The sequence below is a fragment of the Zea mays genome, chromosome 3, assembly GCF_902167145.1.
Source record: "Zea mays cultivar B73 chromosome 3, Zm-B73-REFERENCE-NAM-5.0, whole genome shotgun sequence".
Taxonomy (NCBI): Eukaryota; Viridiplantae; Streptophyta; class Magnoliopsida; order Poales; family Poaceae; genus Zea; species Zea mays.
Window position 1 is genome coordinate 39,303,047 of NC_050098.1, and position 18,930 is coordinate 39,321,976.

Consider the following 18,930-nt stretch of genomic DNA (forward strand, 5'->3'; position numbering starts at 1 on the left):
ACGGAACACAGTTTGATGCCGAAGCTTTCAAAGAGTTTTGCGAACAAATTGGCACGAAGATTCGTTTTGCATCGGTTAGGCATCCGGAGTCAAATGGACTTGTCGAAAGAGCTAGTGGCATTATAATGACAGGGATAATGAAGTTAATCTTCAATCAGCCCAGGGGAAAGTGGCTAGATGAATTAATCAAAGTAGTGTGGAGCCACAACACAATAATGTCAAGGTCAACAGGCTTTACACCATTCAAATTGCTGTTTGGCGACGAAGCAATAACCCCAGAAGAAGCTAAAGCTAGGTCAATAAGAACAGTGGCTTCGGCGGAGGACGAAGCTGATTATTCTGTGGAAAAAGATGCTATAGAAGGGATGAGGCTTCAGGCTGTGGAGAACATCAATAAATATCAAGCCGAAACAATAAAATTGCGTGACAGAAAAGTTCGGTTAAAAAATATCAAGCCAGGGCACTTGGTACTTCGGAGAGTTGCTAACCCAGATATAGTAGGCAAGCTACAGTTAGAGTGGGAAGGACCTTTTCTGGTAGTATCTTCGTCAAGACCCAGTTCTTACAGACTGAAGGATATGGACGGCAACGACATTCCTAGATCTTGGAATGCGGATGAGCTTCGGCGATATCATGTGTAGTTTGATGTAATCATTTTTATTCTTTTTTCCTATGGCACCCTTTTCCTTTCCAAAGGGGGAGAAAGGTTTTTAATGGGGCCGTAGCATGTAATTTCTCTTTTTCTTATTTCAGCTCTATAAGAGCAATATCCACCAAAGATGTAAATGTAAAAACTGAGCATGCACCATCGAGTGCAAAGAGAAAAGAAAAAACAGGGAGAAGCTCGAAAGACGTCCCTAAGGGGATGCAGAGCACGACGAAGCTACAAAAAGTCGTTCCTAAGGGAGCGCCGCGTAAGTTTTCTGCTCAAAAGTCGTTCCTAAGGAAATGCAGAGCTTACAGCGAAAAGTCAACGCGATACCGCCGAAATAGAAGGCGAAGAAGTTCAAAAGACGTTCCCAAGGGAATGCAGAACTTACAGCGAAAAGTCAGTGCTGATACACCGAAAAATAAGCGGTGAAGCCGAAAAATAAATGGCAAAAAGACTTTGAGTATTCCTAAGGGAATGAAGGTTTTGGTTGTGGCTTCGTATGTGTCTTTGGACATTCATTTGCACGATACATTACATCATACATTTGCATTCATAAACATTCATTTAGACATACATAGGATCATCATCATCATAACATAGACAGTTGCTTCGGCTCTAAAGAGAAGGCTTCCAAAAAAAGGAAAAGAAGCAATTTTATGCTTCACTGTGTACGAAAAGAAGGGAAGGTGTTTTTCGCCTTCGGCTCAAAAATGCTAATTTCGTTCACACCAAAGCACTTTATACATTGATGGAAAGGTAAGAATATATTACAAGGTATGGAGAAAGTCCATGAAGTAAAATTTAATTACATCATTCTTTACACAAGTTATTACAAGAGTTTTTTGAGCTTTTTCTATAGACTACTCAAGCTTCGTCAGTATCCATGGAGCTTCGTCTCCTTACTCCTCAGCTTCGGCTTCGACTTCGTCATCCTGTATGAATCAAAGTATGGTAAGCAAAATTTAAGCTTGAAGGAAGAGGTAGGCACAAGGTAGAATTTTGTTACCGGCTTAAGATGACTTCGAGCTTCATCACCAGCTTTGCTCCGTCCACCCTTTGTCCATACCAATTTTATAAATCTATTGGCTATGCTTCGGGCAAGGTTGGGAATGTCATCCAAATCTACTAGTGATAAACTGAAATTGGGTCTATTGATAACCTTTTCGTGTTCGCAGCCAGACTTCAGGAAGGCAACAGCCGTGCCCCGAGAAGCTACCAGGGCACAAAAGTCACCATGTCCAGCAATAACTTCATCAAGGTCATCAATTTCACCTTCGATATGTTCGAAGGCACCTGGCAGGTCTTCAGCCGAAGGAGTAAATTTTTCGCTGCTGGCTCCAACTAAATAGAAGACCTGTTTCAGCCGTTGAACGCATCGATTGCTGAACTCCAGACATTTATTCTGAAGGCTTGTCAATGATTTTTTTCAAATCTGAACTTTTTTGGACTTCGGCCTCAAATTTTGCATTAAGCTTCTGTTTTTCTTGTTCGAAGTTTTCTGATTGATAAAGAAGCTTCATATTTAATTCTGTTATTTTAGTTTCAGCTTCCGCCAGTAAGCCTTCGGTTGTCTGAAGCTCAAAGTCTTTCTTTTCAATAGCAGCTGATTGCTCTTTTATTTTGCTCTCTAAATTTTCAATTATAACCTCATGTTTTTTATCTTCCAAGTCCTACTGCATTTTCAAAGCTTTGCTCAGCAGCATACTCTGCACATAAACAACCTCCGTTAGAAAACATCTTCGTTATTAAAAAACAATAAAAGTCAAAGAAACGTTGTTTACCTTGAAATTGGAATAAAATAAACTACCGACGATGTGCTGTCGTCGGTAGCGGCTGATATCTGTTTCGAGCTTCGGGAAACCAATACTCTTTGATAGAGTACTGATAACCTTCGCACCAGTTTGATCCCGCACGCAGCCCAACCTTTCGTCATCAATGCCACCGAAGAGAAGTGCTCCAGGCCGATATCCGCAAGATATAGCATATTCTTTTAGCTCTTCTTTTTCAGCCTTTGTCAGCTCTTGGCCAACTAAGTCTTGAAAGTTAAAAGCTTCATCTTCTGAAGGGTCTTCGGCTATTTCTTTCTCTCTCTCTCGGGCTCTGAGGCCGTAATCTCTTCGGTGGCTGCGGCAGCCTCTTCTGTGGCAACTTCTTCTGCGGCTATGTTTAATAGTATTTTATCTATATCAGCAACCATGCTTTCTAAATTAATATCTTCGGCTCTGGCAGCTTCGGCATTTGTGGCTTCCGAAGGTGCAGCCTCAGTAGCTATCGTGCTTTCAATAGCCGACGCCTTCGGGGCTGAAGCTCCTGGTGGTGTTCCTTCGATGACTTCTGTCACTGTGATGATTCTTTGCTTTTTTGGCCTAGCTGCCTTCGTTTTTGCGGGCTCCTTTTCCTTCTGAAAAAGCTCCGTCAGATGTGGCCCCAGTGGACTTAGTTTGACAGGCAATGATTCAGTCATTACCTTTAAGATTTCCTCTACTTCGGTAGCAGAGGGTGTTGCAGGAGTTCCTTCTTCTCCATCAATTGCTTTTTGCTTCGGAGTCGAAGCTTTTCTCTTCTTTGAAACACCTATTTTTGGCTCAGACTCCAGCTTTTTCTTCTTTGGTTGTCCTTCATCGTCTTTATTCAGAGCACCAGCTACTCTTTTCCTCTTTTGGCCTTCGGCATCCTTGTCTAGCCGCTCGTAGTCAGGGTATTCAAAATCCAGAGCATCCATTACTCGATTTAACCTCCGCTTCGGACGGGTGCCGAAGGCTGCAGTCATCAATTGGTCTTCTTTTTTAGAATAATTTCCGAGTATTTCATTGCACATTACTTCAATTGTGTCCAGCCACTCTTGGCAAGGTACTTTGAAATGTTTCTTGAATTTGTAATGGTAAGGCAACCGAACGAGTTCCCCCTTCTTCTTTTTCCCCTCCAGCTTCGGCATTTCCCACTCCTTCAAAGTTGGGAACACTCTGAAGGCCAAAAATTCTTGCACTAAGTCCCTAGTGCTAATATGATCTGCAATAACTTGAAATTCAGCCAAGGCAATTTGGCTCGGACTCCCCGGTGTCATATTGCACTAGGGTCTAGTCTCTCCGAAGGTCAATTCTAACAGACTCTGGACTAGCTTCTCCTTCTCTTCGTCAACTTTGACATAGAACCACTCAGATTTCCAGCCAGCTGGCCACTTGCTTCGGTAGCTAATTACTGGAAATTTTGTATTCTTGCGATAGGCAAAGTTGTAGCAGCCAAAATTTTCGTGTAGCCCATCTCCTCTAGCCTTCGTCTGATAGTGCAACTCGTGTACTCGACAGAAGCCTACACCAAATGGCTCCACCCCTTGGCTTCGGAGAGCCCAGATATAAACACTAAGCCTAACGATAGCGTTAGGAGTAAGCTGATGAAGGTAGATCCCAAATTTATGCAATACTTCAGCAATCATCTTGTTCAAAGGAAATCTCAAACCAGCCTTTAAAAAGCTTTTGAAGACCACTACTTCATCTTTTTCTGGCTTCGGAGTAGTTTCTTTCCCACCGAAACGAACCAGCTCTTTCTTCGCTTCACTGAAATAGCCCAATTTCAACATCTTAGGCAGATCATCTTCGGAGATGGTGGATTTCCCGAAATCCAGGTGGCTGGGTTTACTTGGCGCTGCGCTATAATCATCTTCAGACTCAGTCTCCTCAACATCAGCTTGCTCCGTTTTGGCGGTAGGCGCTTCCTCCGATGCTACCAGCCCTGAGCGCTTCATTACTTCGGAGATTGGGGCAGTCTCTGCACCTTCAACTTCCTCACCGTCGCGTGTAACCCTAGCTGTGGAACGCACTCTAGCCATATGATGATTAAATTCCCTGTTTTTTGAATTTCTTTACTTTGCCGAAGTTCTTTCTTGTTACGAAGCTTGAGCAAAGAAAATAGCTTTGGTTCAGGATGCAGCAAACAAGCTTCGGCTTCGGTCAATATTTTGGCAGCAAAACAGCGCAATAGCAATGAATGTTGTGGTAACTTCTGTAAGGGAATTAGGCTTACACCTACTTCCTAATTGATTTTGGTGGTTGAATTGCCCAACACAAATAATTAGACTAACTAGTTTGCTCTAGATTATATGTTCTACAGGTGTCAAAGGTTCATCTACAACTATACTAAATCGACTGTCCGGAATACCGTAGATTATTCCGGACAGAAGAAGCTCTTTGGAAAAACAGGCCAAGCGCGGACCGTCCGGGCCCTTGCAGCGGACCGTCCGCGACACAAGGATGACCCTCGGACAGAACCAATGCAAAAATCCGAGTCTGCACTATGGACCGTCCGGAGGATAAGCGCGGACCGTCTGGGACCTCGCTCGGACCGTCCGGCCTCAGGCGCGGACCGTCCGGTAGGCAAGGTTCCGAAAAACCCGAAGGTGACAGGTTCGGAAGAATGAATTATAGCGCGCTCGCGGACCGTCCGGGGTGCACGACCGGACCGTCCGCGACTGGGTCTGTCTGACATCTGACGACGCATTAAATGCAATATAGCCGTTGATATAGCCGTTACTGCTGACCGTTGCATTTTCAGCCGTTGATCTACAGGGGCGGACCGTCCGGACCTGGCGGGCGGACCGTCCGCGCTCAGCAGAATGGAGTAACGGCTAGGAAGTGGTTGGTGGCTATAAATACAACCCCAACCACCTCCATTCATAACACCCAAGCATTCCAACCTTCAACATTCAATACAAGAGCTAGCAATTCATTCCAAGACACATTTCAAGTATCCATCTCTCCAAGTTTCACAATTAAGAAAAGAGATCATTAGTGATTAGCGACTTGAGAGAGAAAGTGATCCGTGTGTTATTTGTCGCTCTTGTCGCTTGGTTTTTGCAATCGTGCTTTCTTTCAATCTTCATTGCGATCAAACTCACTTGTAATTGAGGCAAGAGACACCAATCTTGTGGTGGTCCTTGTGGGAACTTTGTGTTCCAAGCATTTGAGAAAAGAAAGCTCACTCGGTCCGAGGGACCGTTTGAGAGAGGGAAAGGGTTGAAAGAGACCCGGCCTTTGTGGCCTCCTCAACGGGGAGTAGGTTTAAAAGAACCGAACCTCGGTAAAACAAATCCGCGTGTCTCACTTCATTATTCGCTTGCGATTTGTTTTGCATCCTCTCTCACAGACTCTATTATATTTCTAACGCTAACCCGGCTTGTAGTTGTGATTATTTTTGAGAATTTCAGTTTCGCCCTATTCACCCCCCCCTCTAGGCGACTTTCAATTGGTATCAGAGCCCGGTGCTTCATTAGAGCCTAACCGCTCGAAGTGATGTCGAGAGATCACACCAAGAGGGAGATGGAGACCGGCGACAAGCCCACTACGAGCCACGGGAGCACTTCATCGGAAGAGTCCCGCACCAAGAGGAAGGAGAAGAAGAAGGACTCCTCCAAACGGAAGGAGAAAAGATCTTCTTCTTCTCACCACAAAGAGAAGAAGGAAAAATCTTCTTCCCACAAGTCGCATCGGAAAGGCGACAAGCACAAGAGGATGAGGAAAGTGGTCTACTACGAGATCGACACTTCATCAACTTCGACCTCCGACTCCGACGCGCCGTCCGTAACTTCTAAGCGCCAAGAGCGCAAGAAGTTTAGTAAGATCCCCTTACACTATCCTCGTACATCTAGACCTACTCCATTACTTTCCGTTCCATTAGGCAAACCGCCAACCTTTGATGGCGAAGATTATGCTAGGTGGAGTGATTTAATGAAATTTCATCTAACCTCACTCCACAAAAGTATATGGAATGTTGTTGAGTTTGGAGCACAGGTACCATCCGTAGGGGATGAAGACTATGATACGGACGAAGTGGCCCAAATCGAGCACTTCAACTCTCAAGCTACAACCATACTCCTCGCCTCTCTAAGCAAGGAGGAATACAACAAGGTGCAAGGGTTGAAGAATGCAAAGGAAATTTGGGACCTTCTCAAGACCGCGCACGAGGGTGATGAGCTCACCAAGATCACCAAGCGGGAAACGATCGAGGGGGAGCTCGGTCGTTTTCGTCTTCGCCAAGGTGAGGAGCCACAAGATATGTACAACCGGCTCAAAACCTTGGTGAACCAAGTGCGCAACCTCGGGAGCAAGAAATGGGATGACCACGAGGTGGTTAAGGTTATTTTGAGATCACTTATTTTCCTTAACCCTACGCAAGTTCAATTAATTCGTGGTAACCCAAGATATACACTAATGACTCCCGAGGAAGTAATCGGGAATTTTGTGAGCTTTGAATGTATGATTAAAGGCTCAAAGAAGATCAACGAGCTTGACGAACCCTCCACGTCCGAAGCGCAACCGGTGGCATTTAAGGCGACGGAGGAGAAGAAGGAGGAGTCTACACCGAGTAGACAACCAATTGACGCCTCCAAGCTCGACAATGAGGAGATGGCTTTAATCATCAAAAGCTTTCGCCAAATCCTCAAGCAACGGAAGGGGAAGGATTACAAATCCCGTTCCAAGAAGGTTTGCTACAAGTGTGGTAAGCCCGGTCACTTTATTGCTAAATGTCCATTATCAAGTGACAGTGACAGGGACAACGACAAGAAGGGAAAGAGGAGAGAAAAGAAGAGGTACTACAAGAAGAAGGGCGGCGATGCCCATGTTTGCCGGGAGTGGGACTCGGACGAGAGCTCCACCGACTCCTCCTCCGACGAGGACACCGCCAACATCGCCGTCACCAAAGGACTCCTCTTCCCCAACGTCGGCCACAAGTGCCTCATGGCAAAGGACGGCAAAAGGAAGAAGGTTAAATCTAAATCCTCCACTAAATATGAATCCTCTAGTGATGATAATGCTAGTGATGAGGAGAATAATTTGCGTACCCTTTTTGCCGACCTAAACATGCAACAAAAAGAAAAACTAAATGAGCTAATTAGTGCCATCCATGAGAAGGATGATCTCCTGGACTCCCAAGAGGACTTCCTAATCAAGGAAAATAAAAAGCATGTTAAGGTTAAAAATGCTTATGCTCTACAAGTTGAAAAATGTGAAAAATTGTCTAGTGAGCTAAGCACTTGCCATGAGACCATTGACAACCTTAGAGATGAAAATGCTAAATTAATTGCTAAGGTTGATTCTCATGTTTGTATTGATTCAATTTCCAATCCTAGAGATGATAATGTTGATTTACTTGCTAGAATTGATGAATTGAATATTTCTCTTGATAGCCTTAGGATTGAAAATGAAAAGTTAATTGCTAAGGTTAAAGATTTTGATGTTTGCAATACTACTATTTCCGACCTTAGAACTAAGAATGATATGTTGCATGCTAAGGTTGTAGAATTAAAATCTTGCAAACCCTCTACATCTACCGTTGAGCACACTTCTATTTGTACTAGATGTAGAGATGTTGATATCAATGCTATTCATGATCACATGGCTTTAATTAAACAACAAAATGATCATATAGCGGTTTTAGATGCCAAAATTGCCGAGCATAACTTAGAAAATGAAAAGTTTAAATTTGCTAGAAGTATGCTCTATAATGGGAGACGTCCTGGCATCAAGGATGGCATTGGCTACCAAAGGGGAGACAATGTCAAACTTAGTTCCCCTCCTAAAAGATTGTCTAATTTTGTTAAGGGTAAGGCTCCCATGACTCAGGATAACGAGGGTTACATTTTGTACCCTGCCGGCTATCCCGAGAGCAAAATTAGGAGAATTCACTCTAGGAAGTCTCACTCTGGCCCTAACCATGCTTTCATGTATAAGGGTGAGACATCTAGCTCTAGGCAACCAACCCGTGCCAAGTTGCCTAGAAAGAAAACTCTTAATGCATCAAATGATCATGATATTTCATTTAAAACTTTTGATGCATCCTATGTTTTGACTAACAAATCCGGCAAGGTAGTTGCCAAGTTTGTTGGGGGCAAACACAAGGGCTCCAAGACTTGTGTTTGGGTACCCAAAGTTCTTGTTTCTAATGCCAAAGGACCCAAAACCGTTTGGGTACCTAAAATCAAGAACTAAACTTGTTTTGTAGGTTTATGCATCCGGGGGCTCAAGTTGGATCATCGATAGCGGGTGCACAAACCACATGACTGGGGAGAAAAAGATGTTCTCCTCCTACGAGAAAAACCAAGATCCCCAACGAGCGATCACATTCGGGGATGAAAATCAAGGTTTGGTCAAAGGATTGGGTAAAATTGCTATATCACCTGACCATTCTATTTCCAATGTTTTTCTTGTGGATTCATTAGATTACAATTTGCTTTCTGTATCTCAATTATGCAAAATGGGCTACAACTGTCTCTTTACTGATGTAGGTGTCACTGTCTTTAGAAGAAGTGATGATTCAATAGCATTTAAGGGTGTGCTAGAGGGTCAGCTATACTTGGTAGATTTTGATAGAGCTGAACTCGACACATGCTTAATTGCTAAGACTAACATGGGTTGGCTCTGGCACCGCCGACTAGCCCATGTTGGGATGAAGAATCTTCATAAGCTTCTAAAGGGAGAACACATTTTAGGACTAACAAATGTTCATTTTGAGAAAGACAGGATTTGTAGCGCATGCCAAGCAGGAAAGCAAGTTGGTGCCAATCATCCACACAAGAACATCATGACGACCGACACGCCGCTTGAGCTACTCCACATGGATCTATTCGGCCCGATTGCTTACATAAGCATCGGCGGGAGTAAGTATTGTCTTGTAATAGTAGATGATTATTCTCGCTTCACTTGGGTGTTCTTTTTGCAGGAAAAATCCCATACCCAAGAGACCTTAAAGGGATTCTTGAGACGAGCTCAAAATGAGTTCGGCTTAAGGATCAAGAAAATTAGAAGCGACAACGGGACGGAGTTCAAGAACTCAAAAATAGAAGGCTTCCTTGAGGAGGAGGGCATCAAGCATGAGTTCTTTTCTCCCTACACCCCACAACAAAATGGTGTAGTGGAGAGGAAGAATCGAACTCTATTAGACATGGCAAGAACCATGCTTGATGAGTACAAGACATCGGATCGGTTTTGGGCCGAGGCGGTCAACACCGCCTGCTACGCCATCAACCGGTTATATCTACACCGAATCCTCAAGAAGACATCCTATGAACTCCTAACCGGTAAAAAGCCCAATATTTCATATTTTAGAGTTTTTGGTAGCAAATGCTTTATTCTTGTTAAGAGAAGTAGAAAATCTAAATTTGCTCCTAAAACTGTAGAAGGTTTTTTACTAGGATATGACTCAAACACAAGGGCATATAGAGTCTTTAACAAGTCCTCAGGACTTGTTGAAGTTTCTTGTGACGTTGTGTTTGATGAGACTAACGGCTCTCAAGTAGAGCAAGTTGATCTTGATGAGATAGGTGAAGAACAGGCTCCATGCATCGCTCTAAGGAACATGTCCATTGGGGATGTGTGTCCTAAGGAATCCGAAGAGCCACCACATGCACAAGATCAACCATCCTCCTCCACGCAAGCATCTCCACCAACCCAAAATGAGGACGAGGCTCAAGTTGATGAAGGAGAAGATCAAAGAGATGAGCCACCTCAAGATGACGGCAATGATCAAGGGGGAGATGCGAATAATCAAGACAAGGAGGATGAACAACCAAGGCCGCCACACCCAAGAGTCCACCAAGCAATCCAACGAGATCACCCCGTCGACACCATCCGGCGACATTCATACGGGAGGTAAATCCGTCGATCAAAAGGTATACCGGTCGATGATTGGTTCATTGCTTTATTTATGTGCATCTCGACCGGACATCATGCTTTCCGTTTGCATGTGTGCAAGATTCCAAGCCGACCCTAAGGAATCACACCTTACGGCCGTAAAACGAATCTTGAGATATTTGGCTTATACTCCTAAGTTTGGGATTTGGTACCCTCGGGGATCCACATTTGATTTGATTGGTTATTCGGATGTCGATTGGGCGGGATGTAAGATTAATAGAAAGAGCACATCGGGGACTTGCCAGTTCTTGGGAAGATCCTTGGTGTCTTGGGCTTCAAAGAAGCAAAATTCGGTCGCTCTTTCTACCGCCGAAGCCGAGTATATTGCCGCAGGCCACTGTTGCGCGCAATTGCTTTGGATGAGGCAAACCCTGCGGGACTACGGTTACAAACTAACCAATGTTCCCCTTCTATGTGATAATGAGAGTGCAATCCGCATGGTGGATAATCCCGTTGAGCATAGCCGCACTAAACACATAGCCATTCGGTATCATTTTCTTAGGGATCACCAACAAAAGGGGGATATCGAGATTTCATACATTAACACTAAAGATCAATTAGCCGATATCTTTACCAAGCCACTTGATGAACAAACTTTTACCAAACTTAGGCATGAGCTCAATATTCTTGATTCTAGGAATTTCTTTTGCTAATTTGCACACATAGCTTATAAATATACCTTTGATCATGTCTCTTTTATATGCTATGACTAATGTGTTTTCAAGTATATTTCAAATCAAGTCATAGGTATATTGAAAGGGAATTGGAGTCTTCGGCGAAGACAAAGGCTTCCACTCCACTCTACTACTCATCCTTCGCCGTCGCTCCGCATCACTCTCCATCTTTGGTATAATCTTCTCTTATATGTTTTCCTTGCCAAAGCGGAGAAAGTACCTAGAAAGGGCCTATATTTCATTCCAAGTATCCGTTTTTGGCGATTCATGCCAAAGGGGGAGAGAATATTAGCCCAAAGCAAAAGGACCGCACCACCACCTAAATTTAAAATGATTTTCAATTGGAAATTTCAAATTGGTATCTTATTATGATCAAAAGGGGGAGAAAGTAGTATTTCAAAATTGATATATCAAAACCCTCTTGAACACTAAGAGGAGAATTTCATTTAGGGGGAGTTTTGTTTTAGCCAAAGGAAAAGCATTTGAAAAAGGGGGAGAAAATTTCAAATCTTGAAAGATGCTTCGCAAAATCTTATTCATTTACCTTTGACTATTTTGCAAAAGACCTTTGAAAAGGATTTACAAAAGAATTTGCAAAAACAAAACAAGTGGTGCAAGCGTGGTCCAAAATGTTAAAAATAAAGAAACAATCCATGCAAGAATTTATATTGGCGCAATTCTAAGTAACCTTTACACTGACATTATGCAAACTAGTTCAATTTTGCACTTCTCTACTTGCTTTGGTTTGTGTTGGCATCAATCACCAAAAAGGGGGAGATTGTAAGGGAATTAGGCTTACACCTACTTCCTAATTGATTTTGGTGGTTGAATTGCCCAACACAAATAATTAGACTAACTAGTTTGCTCTAGATTATATGTTCTACAGGTGTCAAAGGTTCATCTACAACTATACTAAATCGACTGTCCGGAATACCGTAGATTATTCCGGACAGAAGAAGCTCTTTGGAAAAACAGGCCAAGCGCGGACCGTCCGGGCCCTTGCAGCAGACCGTCCGTGACACAAGGATGACCCTCGGACAGAACCAATGCAAAAATCCGAGTCTGCACTATGGACCGTCCGGAGGATAAGCGCGGACCGTCTGGGACCTCGCTCGGACCGTCCGGCCTCAGGCGCGGACCGTCCGGTAGGCAAGGTTCCGAAAAACCCGAAGGTGACGGGTTCGGAAGAATGAATTATAGCGCGCTCGCGGACCGTCCGGGGTGCACGACCGGACCGTCCGCGACTGGGTCTGTCTGACATCTGACGACGCATTAAATGCAATATAGCCGTTGATATAGCCGTTACTGCTGACCGTTGCATTTTCAGCCGTTGATCTACAGGGGCGGACCGTCCGGACCTGGCGGGCGGACCGTCCGCGCTCAGCAGAATGGAGTAACGGCTAGGAAGTGGTTGGTGGCTATAAATACAACCCCAACCACCTCCATTCATAACACCCAAGCATTCCAACCTTCAACATTCAATACAAGAGCTAGCAATTCATTCCAAGACACATTTCAAGTATCCATCTCTCCAAGTTTCACAATTAATAAAAGAGATCATTAGTGATTAGCGACTTGAGAGAGAAAGTGATCCGTGTGTTATTTGTCGCTTGGTTTTTGCAATCGTGCTTTCTTTCAATCTTCATTGCGATCAAACTCACTTGTAATTGAGGCAAGAGACACCAATCTTGTGGTGGTCCTTGTAGGAACTTTGTGTTCCAAGCATTTGAGAAAAGAAAGCTCACTCGGTCCGAGGGACCGTTTGAGAGAGGGAAAGGGTTGAAAGAGACCCGGCCTTTGTGGCCTCCTCAACGGGGAGTAGGTTTAAAAGAACCGAACCTCGGTAAAACAAATCCGCGTGTCTCACTTCATTATTCGCTTGCGATTTGTTTTGCATCCTCTCTCACAGACTCTATTATATTTCTAACGCTAACCCGGCTTGTAGTTGTGATTATTTTTGAGAATTTCAGTTTCGCCCTATTCACCCCCCCTCTAGGCGACTTTCAACTTCACACCTACCCGTCTGTTTATATAGTGCCGCAGGTGGGAAGGTGAATCGTCAAGGTCTTCCGCACCGAACAAACAGTCACCCGCACTCACTGAACGGTGGGCCACAGGGTCCGAGAAGGTGAATTGCCGGGGCGCGCGTAACTGCTGCAAGATAGGGCCACCTCGCGCGCGGATTATTTTAATCGTTTCTCGCCAACGAGCTCAGGGAAGGTGTTTTTCGGATCTTCGGCATCCCGAAGCCTAGAAGACTTTTTCACGGATCAAGCTCGTTACGAAAAATGATCTAGCACCGCGAAGGGGCTACTGTTGGGGGTATGCTTCGTAGCCGAAGATCCTAAAGAAAGAGAACACCTTCGGCAGATTCTATCAGGAACAGCGCCGAAGCTATCACCTATAAAGCTTCGGCACAATGACAGATCTCAAGACGAAGGGGTGAACCGACTTAAAAATGAAATGACTTAAAGACCCGTGATGTTTTGTGTCATTATTGTAGTCGATTGTAAGGGGCATAAATGTAATTTTACACAGGCTGCGCCCTGTGCCTATAAATAGATGAACAGTACCCCTGTACTGTTCACGCAATCTTGTAACCACTGGCACATTACGCTGGAATTATTGCTTTCTGCCAAGGCGAAGGTATAAATGTACCTAAATATTATGTTTTAATATTTAGGTTCATATAATAAAATATGTGAATAATGTTATCTATTTTTGGTATATCTTTCTATAATGTTTCATGTTTTATATTTTATTTCATATTGTTTTACAAGTCTGATCACGAAGGTATGATCTTTGTGATATTTTGCTCATGGCCTTCGTCCGAAGCTCATTAAATCCTTGGGGAGATAATGCTTCAGCGGACGAAGGACACTAATATTTAACATTTTGTGTTGCCTTGTTCTTAATTCATAGCATTTGAGAACAAGTCCCCAACATGCCCCATGGTCTAGCCAGTTCAGAAATGATAAGGCCTTAAGCCATCTCCAACAGATGCACTATCACATTCTCTATCTCATCCTTTATTTTTTAAACTTCACTCTACAAACAGTGTCGAGTGTCATTTATAGTTTTGTGTCCTCTATTTTACACTATCCACCAAAGACAACATTAAGAGCAAGCACACCAGCTATGATAGGCTTTCGAGAAGCACATAAAGCAACCTCCGTTTGAGGCTAGGAATGACATACCCCATCAAAATCTCTATGTAGCAATGACCGCTCGCTTCCTCAACTATACAAAGAGATGGAGGCTTCTGTAAAAATTCAAGCGAACTCAATTTGTACTCCTCACACAAATATAAGAGCTCAGGGTTTCATGTTGTAACACTCGAAAACTTTCCTTCAGTCTTGCCTAAAACAAGGACATCATGAGAGTGACACCGCAAGCCACTTATTGACATATAAATCTACTTGACATGGTAGAAAATCATGATAACTATGCTATGTTATAAACCCTAGAATCGTTCCTCTTTGTACGAAATCGTGCCCTGGACCATGACCTGGGCGGTGGGGCACAAATCCACCTGTGGTCTTATATGCGAGTGTTTATATAACTAAGTGCTAGTTTGGGAACACTATTTTCCCAAGGGAAAATGAACTAATTTACCTTGTGAAAATGAAAATCCCTTGGGAAAATGGTGTGATTTCGTGGATCCTATGTCACTTATTATTGAAATGGACTCTCAATTTTACACTATAAGATTTAAGGATCAGATCAGATTAGGATTGGGTCCTATTTCTATATATTTTTGAACTAAAATTTATTTTGGCTATATCATTTTTTGAAGAAGCATTTGAATCACGATCTATTATCACCCCAGCCCTAGATCATGGCCCGAGTGGTGAGGGCACAAATCCACCTGTGGTCTTATATGTGAGTGTTTATATGACTAAAGTGATTTTGTTTATTATTGAAATGGATCTAAGGGATTTAAGAATCGTTGGAGAAGTGTAAATAGAATAGATCTTCAAAAGGAGCTCTAAAAAAAACAGGAGCGGTCGTTAAAACAGACTCAGGGCCTGTTTGGAAATACAATTTTAAAATACTGTAGTTTTGAGATACCATAGTTTATATTTATACATGACATAAATACTACGGTATTTCTTTACCGCAGTAAAACTGTAGTATTGCTCAAAACCGAGATCTGTTTGATTCTATTGAAAAAACAAAATATATGTAGATAGAAGAGAAGAAAACTGATGTCTGAGTAAAGTTTCGAAAACTCCAAAAATACCATGGTTTTGGGTAAATCATGATATTTAAAACTGAGTTTTGACTATATAAACCTTTTAAGTTCTAATACTATAGTATCATCAAATACCTAGTATTGTTTCAAAACTGCAAAAGTACTATAGTTATAAACGGGGCCTCAAGTACAGTTGATAGGCTAAAAATGACTTTTTTGTTGTCTGATCTAATGGGAATGTACGGAATCTCGTCTCCCATCTCGCACTTGAGTTGAGACTACTGTTGTGACTATTGTGTGCGTGAGAGAGAAACAGAAGAGGAAAAGGAATCCATGGCGGCGACGCTGGCGAGGAGGGCGGGGCGCTCCGCGGCGACGACGCTATGGGGCGCGGCGAGGGGCTTCGCATCGGTGGGGTCCGACATCGTCTCTGCGGCTCCCGGCGTGTCGCTGCAGAAGGCGCGGTCCTGGGACGAGGGCGTCGCCACCAAGTTCTCTACCACGCCTCTCAAGGACATCTTCTACGTTCGTAGCGCCGCTCCTCCTCCACCGCTCGTGTCGTCTTCTGCTAGATAGTCCATACAGGCCAATTCAGTCGTGTTGACCCGGGATTCTTTGCTTGCTGTCCTTGTGCTTGCAGGGGAAGAAGGTGGTCATCTTCGGCTTGCCCGTAAGTTCCCCTCCCCACTACTTCCATTCTGCTCTCCATGTACATGTCTGGTCATTTAGGATCGCTAGATGAGGCCTTTATTTACATTGGTGCGGAATTGTTTTACTAGGTTTGCTAGTCCTGAATCTACATTTGGGAATTAGGGATGCCTCAGCGGAACGTTAATCATGGGTTTTTTTTTTTTTTTTTTTTGCTGTTAGAACGATCTGGGAAATATACGTAGGAATTGGGAATGGGAAGTTATGTTGTTTCAGTGACCATGGTGAAATCCGAATGATGTATCTTATATATATTAGATGACGTTTCTACAAACTAGAGGTGTTCATCTCTGATGCCTAGGAGAAAACATTACATTTCATTCGTCTCATCTGATGTGGCAACAAGGATAGGTGTACTCCATTATACTCAATGACAATGTTGTAAGAGCATAACACAGAATCCATGTTTCTTTTTCTAAGCCATGACAAAAAATTGTGATTGTGACACATTACACCCTACTCCCAGAGTTTCTAGTCATTGTTGTTTACTTGGCGATCCAGTCCATTGGAATTTGTAAATTTACACCTTTGGTATTGTTTTTTCGTATTGCCTTTCTCTATATTTTATTCTGAAAGGCAGAATTATCTCTCTTCAAATGTTCTAATGACTACATGGTTTGGCAACTGTCTTTTCAATTTATTGAAGGGTGCATATACAGGGGTTTGTTCACAAGCGCACGTTCCTAGTTACAAGAAGAATATTGACAAGTTGAAAGCAAAAGGAATCGACTCTGTTATCTGTGTAGCTGTGAATGATCCGTATGTCCTGGATGGATGGGCAAAAAAGCTAGACGCTAAAGATACAGTAAGTAGCTATCCTTTAATCTTTATTCTTTATATGTCTTATTAGCAATTTAGCTCATAATCTGAAATATAATGAGGGCATATAACATGTGTATCCAAGTATTGTGCTATTATCAATGTATAGGACTATTTGCCTTTTGCTGTCAGGTGTTGGTGCTTATTTGGAGTTCCAACTACATAAATGTTTGTCGTCATTATATTCCCTTCCTACTCTCAGTAATTCGTTACTACTTACTACTAAGGATTGTCCAATATGCCATCAACATGTGATGTTTTCCTTGTTCTGCCACCTAATATGCTTAATCACAGCCCTAAATTATTGATACTGTACATCAAATATGGTGCTTTTTCATACTTATGCTGCACTTCACCTTGGTGCATAAAACTACCAAATGCAAATTTCATGCTGTGTCTCATAAAGCTCACCCAAATTTCTTTATACTGATGAATGATCTAATTTAAACTTAGAATTTATGGGAAACATGTTTGGTGTATCATCTTAGGATCTTAATGAAAAAAACTATGAATTGAGTATGTGCAGTTGCTACTTATTATCTATATTAATTCTCTCGAGATCATGTGCATATTCATATTTTTTTTCTATGTGCAATTATTTTGGAAAATATAGATTGAGTTCTATGGTGACTTTGATGGGAGTTTCCACAAAAGCTTGGATTTGGAGATAGACCTTTCTGCTGCTTTGCTTGGCCGCCGTTCTCACAGGTTAATGGACTCAACTTGCAGAGATTATCAAACTGCTGCCTTTATATTACAGTTGAAGAATTGTGTTATGTAGTTTAATACTGAGTTACTTATCACACTGCCTGATTAGCAAAGCTCCGTTGTCTTCTGAGCTCTGACAAATTTGTCCTTGTTTAGTCAAATGTCTCTCTGGACACTTTATGTAATTTATTTCCACCACAGCAGAACCGGGTGCTATGGCTGCATAGGAAATTGTGAATGACCACCATATGGTGAAATGTTGCTTTCGTTTCACTAGGTTGATAATATAATACTGTAGAAGACATCCCAGCCTTACATGATAACAACCGTTCTTAGAGTATCTTTTAAATTTCTCGACTAAGCAAGGAGTGCGTATGAGTAATGACAATCCATCTTATGCTTGGTTTCTGTCTTCTGGTCTAAACCTTGACAACATTTTTAGGTGGTCCGCCTTTGTTGACGATGGTAAGATCAAGTCTTTCAATGTTGAGGAAGCACCGTCCGACTTTAAGGTTTCTGGTGCGGAGGTGATCTTGGACCAGATCTGAGCTCCTCAATGAACTTCGGCCATCTTCAGTTTGTGCGGCATACTTCCTCTGCAGCAGCCGAATAAAATTAAATCTCTTACGACCCGTGTAAGATGTTAAAGATACGATGCGCCCCAGACTGTATGGCCTCGGCCTCGGTTTTTCTGGAATGAATTGATCAGTGTTCACTGTGTGCGTTATTTCTATTTGCATTGGCTTCAATTGGAGCAATGAACTAGATTTACAGGCCGGACAAAGAACATCGACCTGAACAGCCTGCCTGTGGATTATACTCTTTCTTGGTGAAAATGCTTGATAGAGAACAGGGTGGAACATCGGGGTGGATTTGGTATGATGCCCAAGGGAGGAGGGAGCACAGCTGCACAGGCATTTCTTGGCTCTCAAATTAGTGACGCAGTTCAATTCCCGTGAGAACTCCGGTACTCCCAAGCAAACCTGTAGTTGATATCTTTATTTCAGATTTTCAGTGAACTTCCGAGAGGCGACAAGCTCGATGTCCTCACTGCTGAATGCTGATCGCAGCATTCGGCACTCAGCACAGTGAACATCATGCATACAGAAAGCAGACGGCTACCCGTTCGAAAACCGGCATAGAAAATAGCGAGCAGCAGTCGGCGGCGCCCATAGCCAGGAACCTGTTGAACACCACTCCACTCGAACACCCGGGCAATCCGCGCTTCCGCGATCAGGTTGACTCATGCGATTATCTTTATCTTATACGTAATTATCTATCTAATCAGGTGAGCATAAGAAATTAGAACATGACATGAAGAATCTGGACAAGGAGATCCAGCGACAACTAGATCAGGTGCTAAGGTGACATAGAAGTGGTACCTCTCGTTGTCTCGCAATTCAGGGTACATTGCCACCAGAAGGTCATTCGGGAGAGGGAAATAAACATCGATTACATGTCAACCGTGCTGCAACAGCTCCCCACGTGTCA

The 18,930-nt window shown here is 43.0% G+C and overlaps 1 protein-coding gene across 1 annotated transcript; it reads left to right on the forward strand.

Moving 5' to 3' along the window:
- Nucleotides 1–15,511: 15,511 nt before the first annotated feature.
- LOC100273860 (peroxiredoxin-5) lies at nt 15,512–18,165 on the forward strand. Its single transcript, NM_001279672.2, has 5 exons — nt 15,512–15,729; nt 15,845–15,874; nt 16,559–16,717; nt 17,345–17,439; nt 17,882–18,165. The coding sequence occupies exons 1-5, from the start codon at nt 15,538–15,540 to the stop codon at nt 17,985–17,987; spliced, it is 582 nt and encodes a 193-aa protein (NP_001266601.2). The 5' UTR covers nt 15,512–15,537; the 3' UTR covers nt 17,988–18,165.
- The last annotated feature ends 765 nt before the right edge of the window (nt 18,166–18,930 follow it).

Coding starts and splice junctions, on each gene's coding strand:
- LOC100273860 (NM_001279672.2), top strand. CDS start 15,538: ATGGCGGCGACGCTGGCGAGGAGGGCGGGGCGCTCCGCGGCGACGACG. Junction 15,875..16,558: donor TGGTCATCTTCGGCTTGCCC/GTAAGTTCCCCT, acceptor AATTTATTGAAG/GGTGCATATACAGGGGTTTG. Junction 17,440..17,881: donor CTTGGCCGCCGTTCTCACAG/GTTAATGGACTC, acceptor CAACATTTTTAG/GTGGTCCGCCTTTGTTGACG.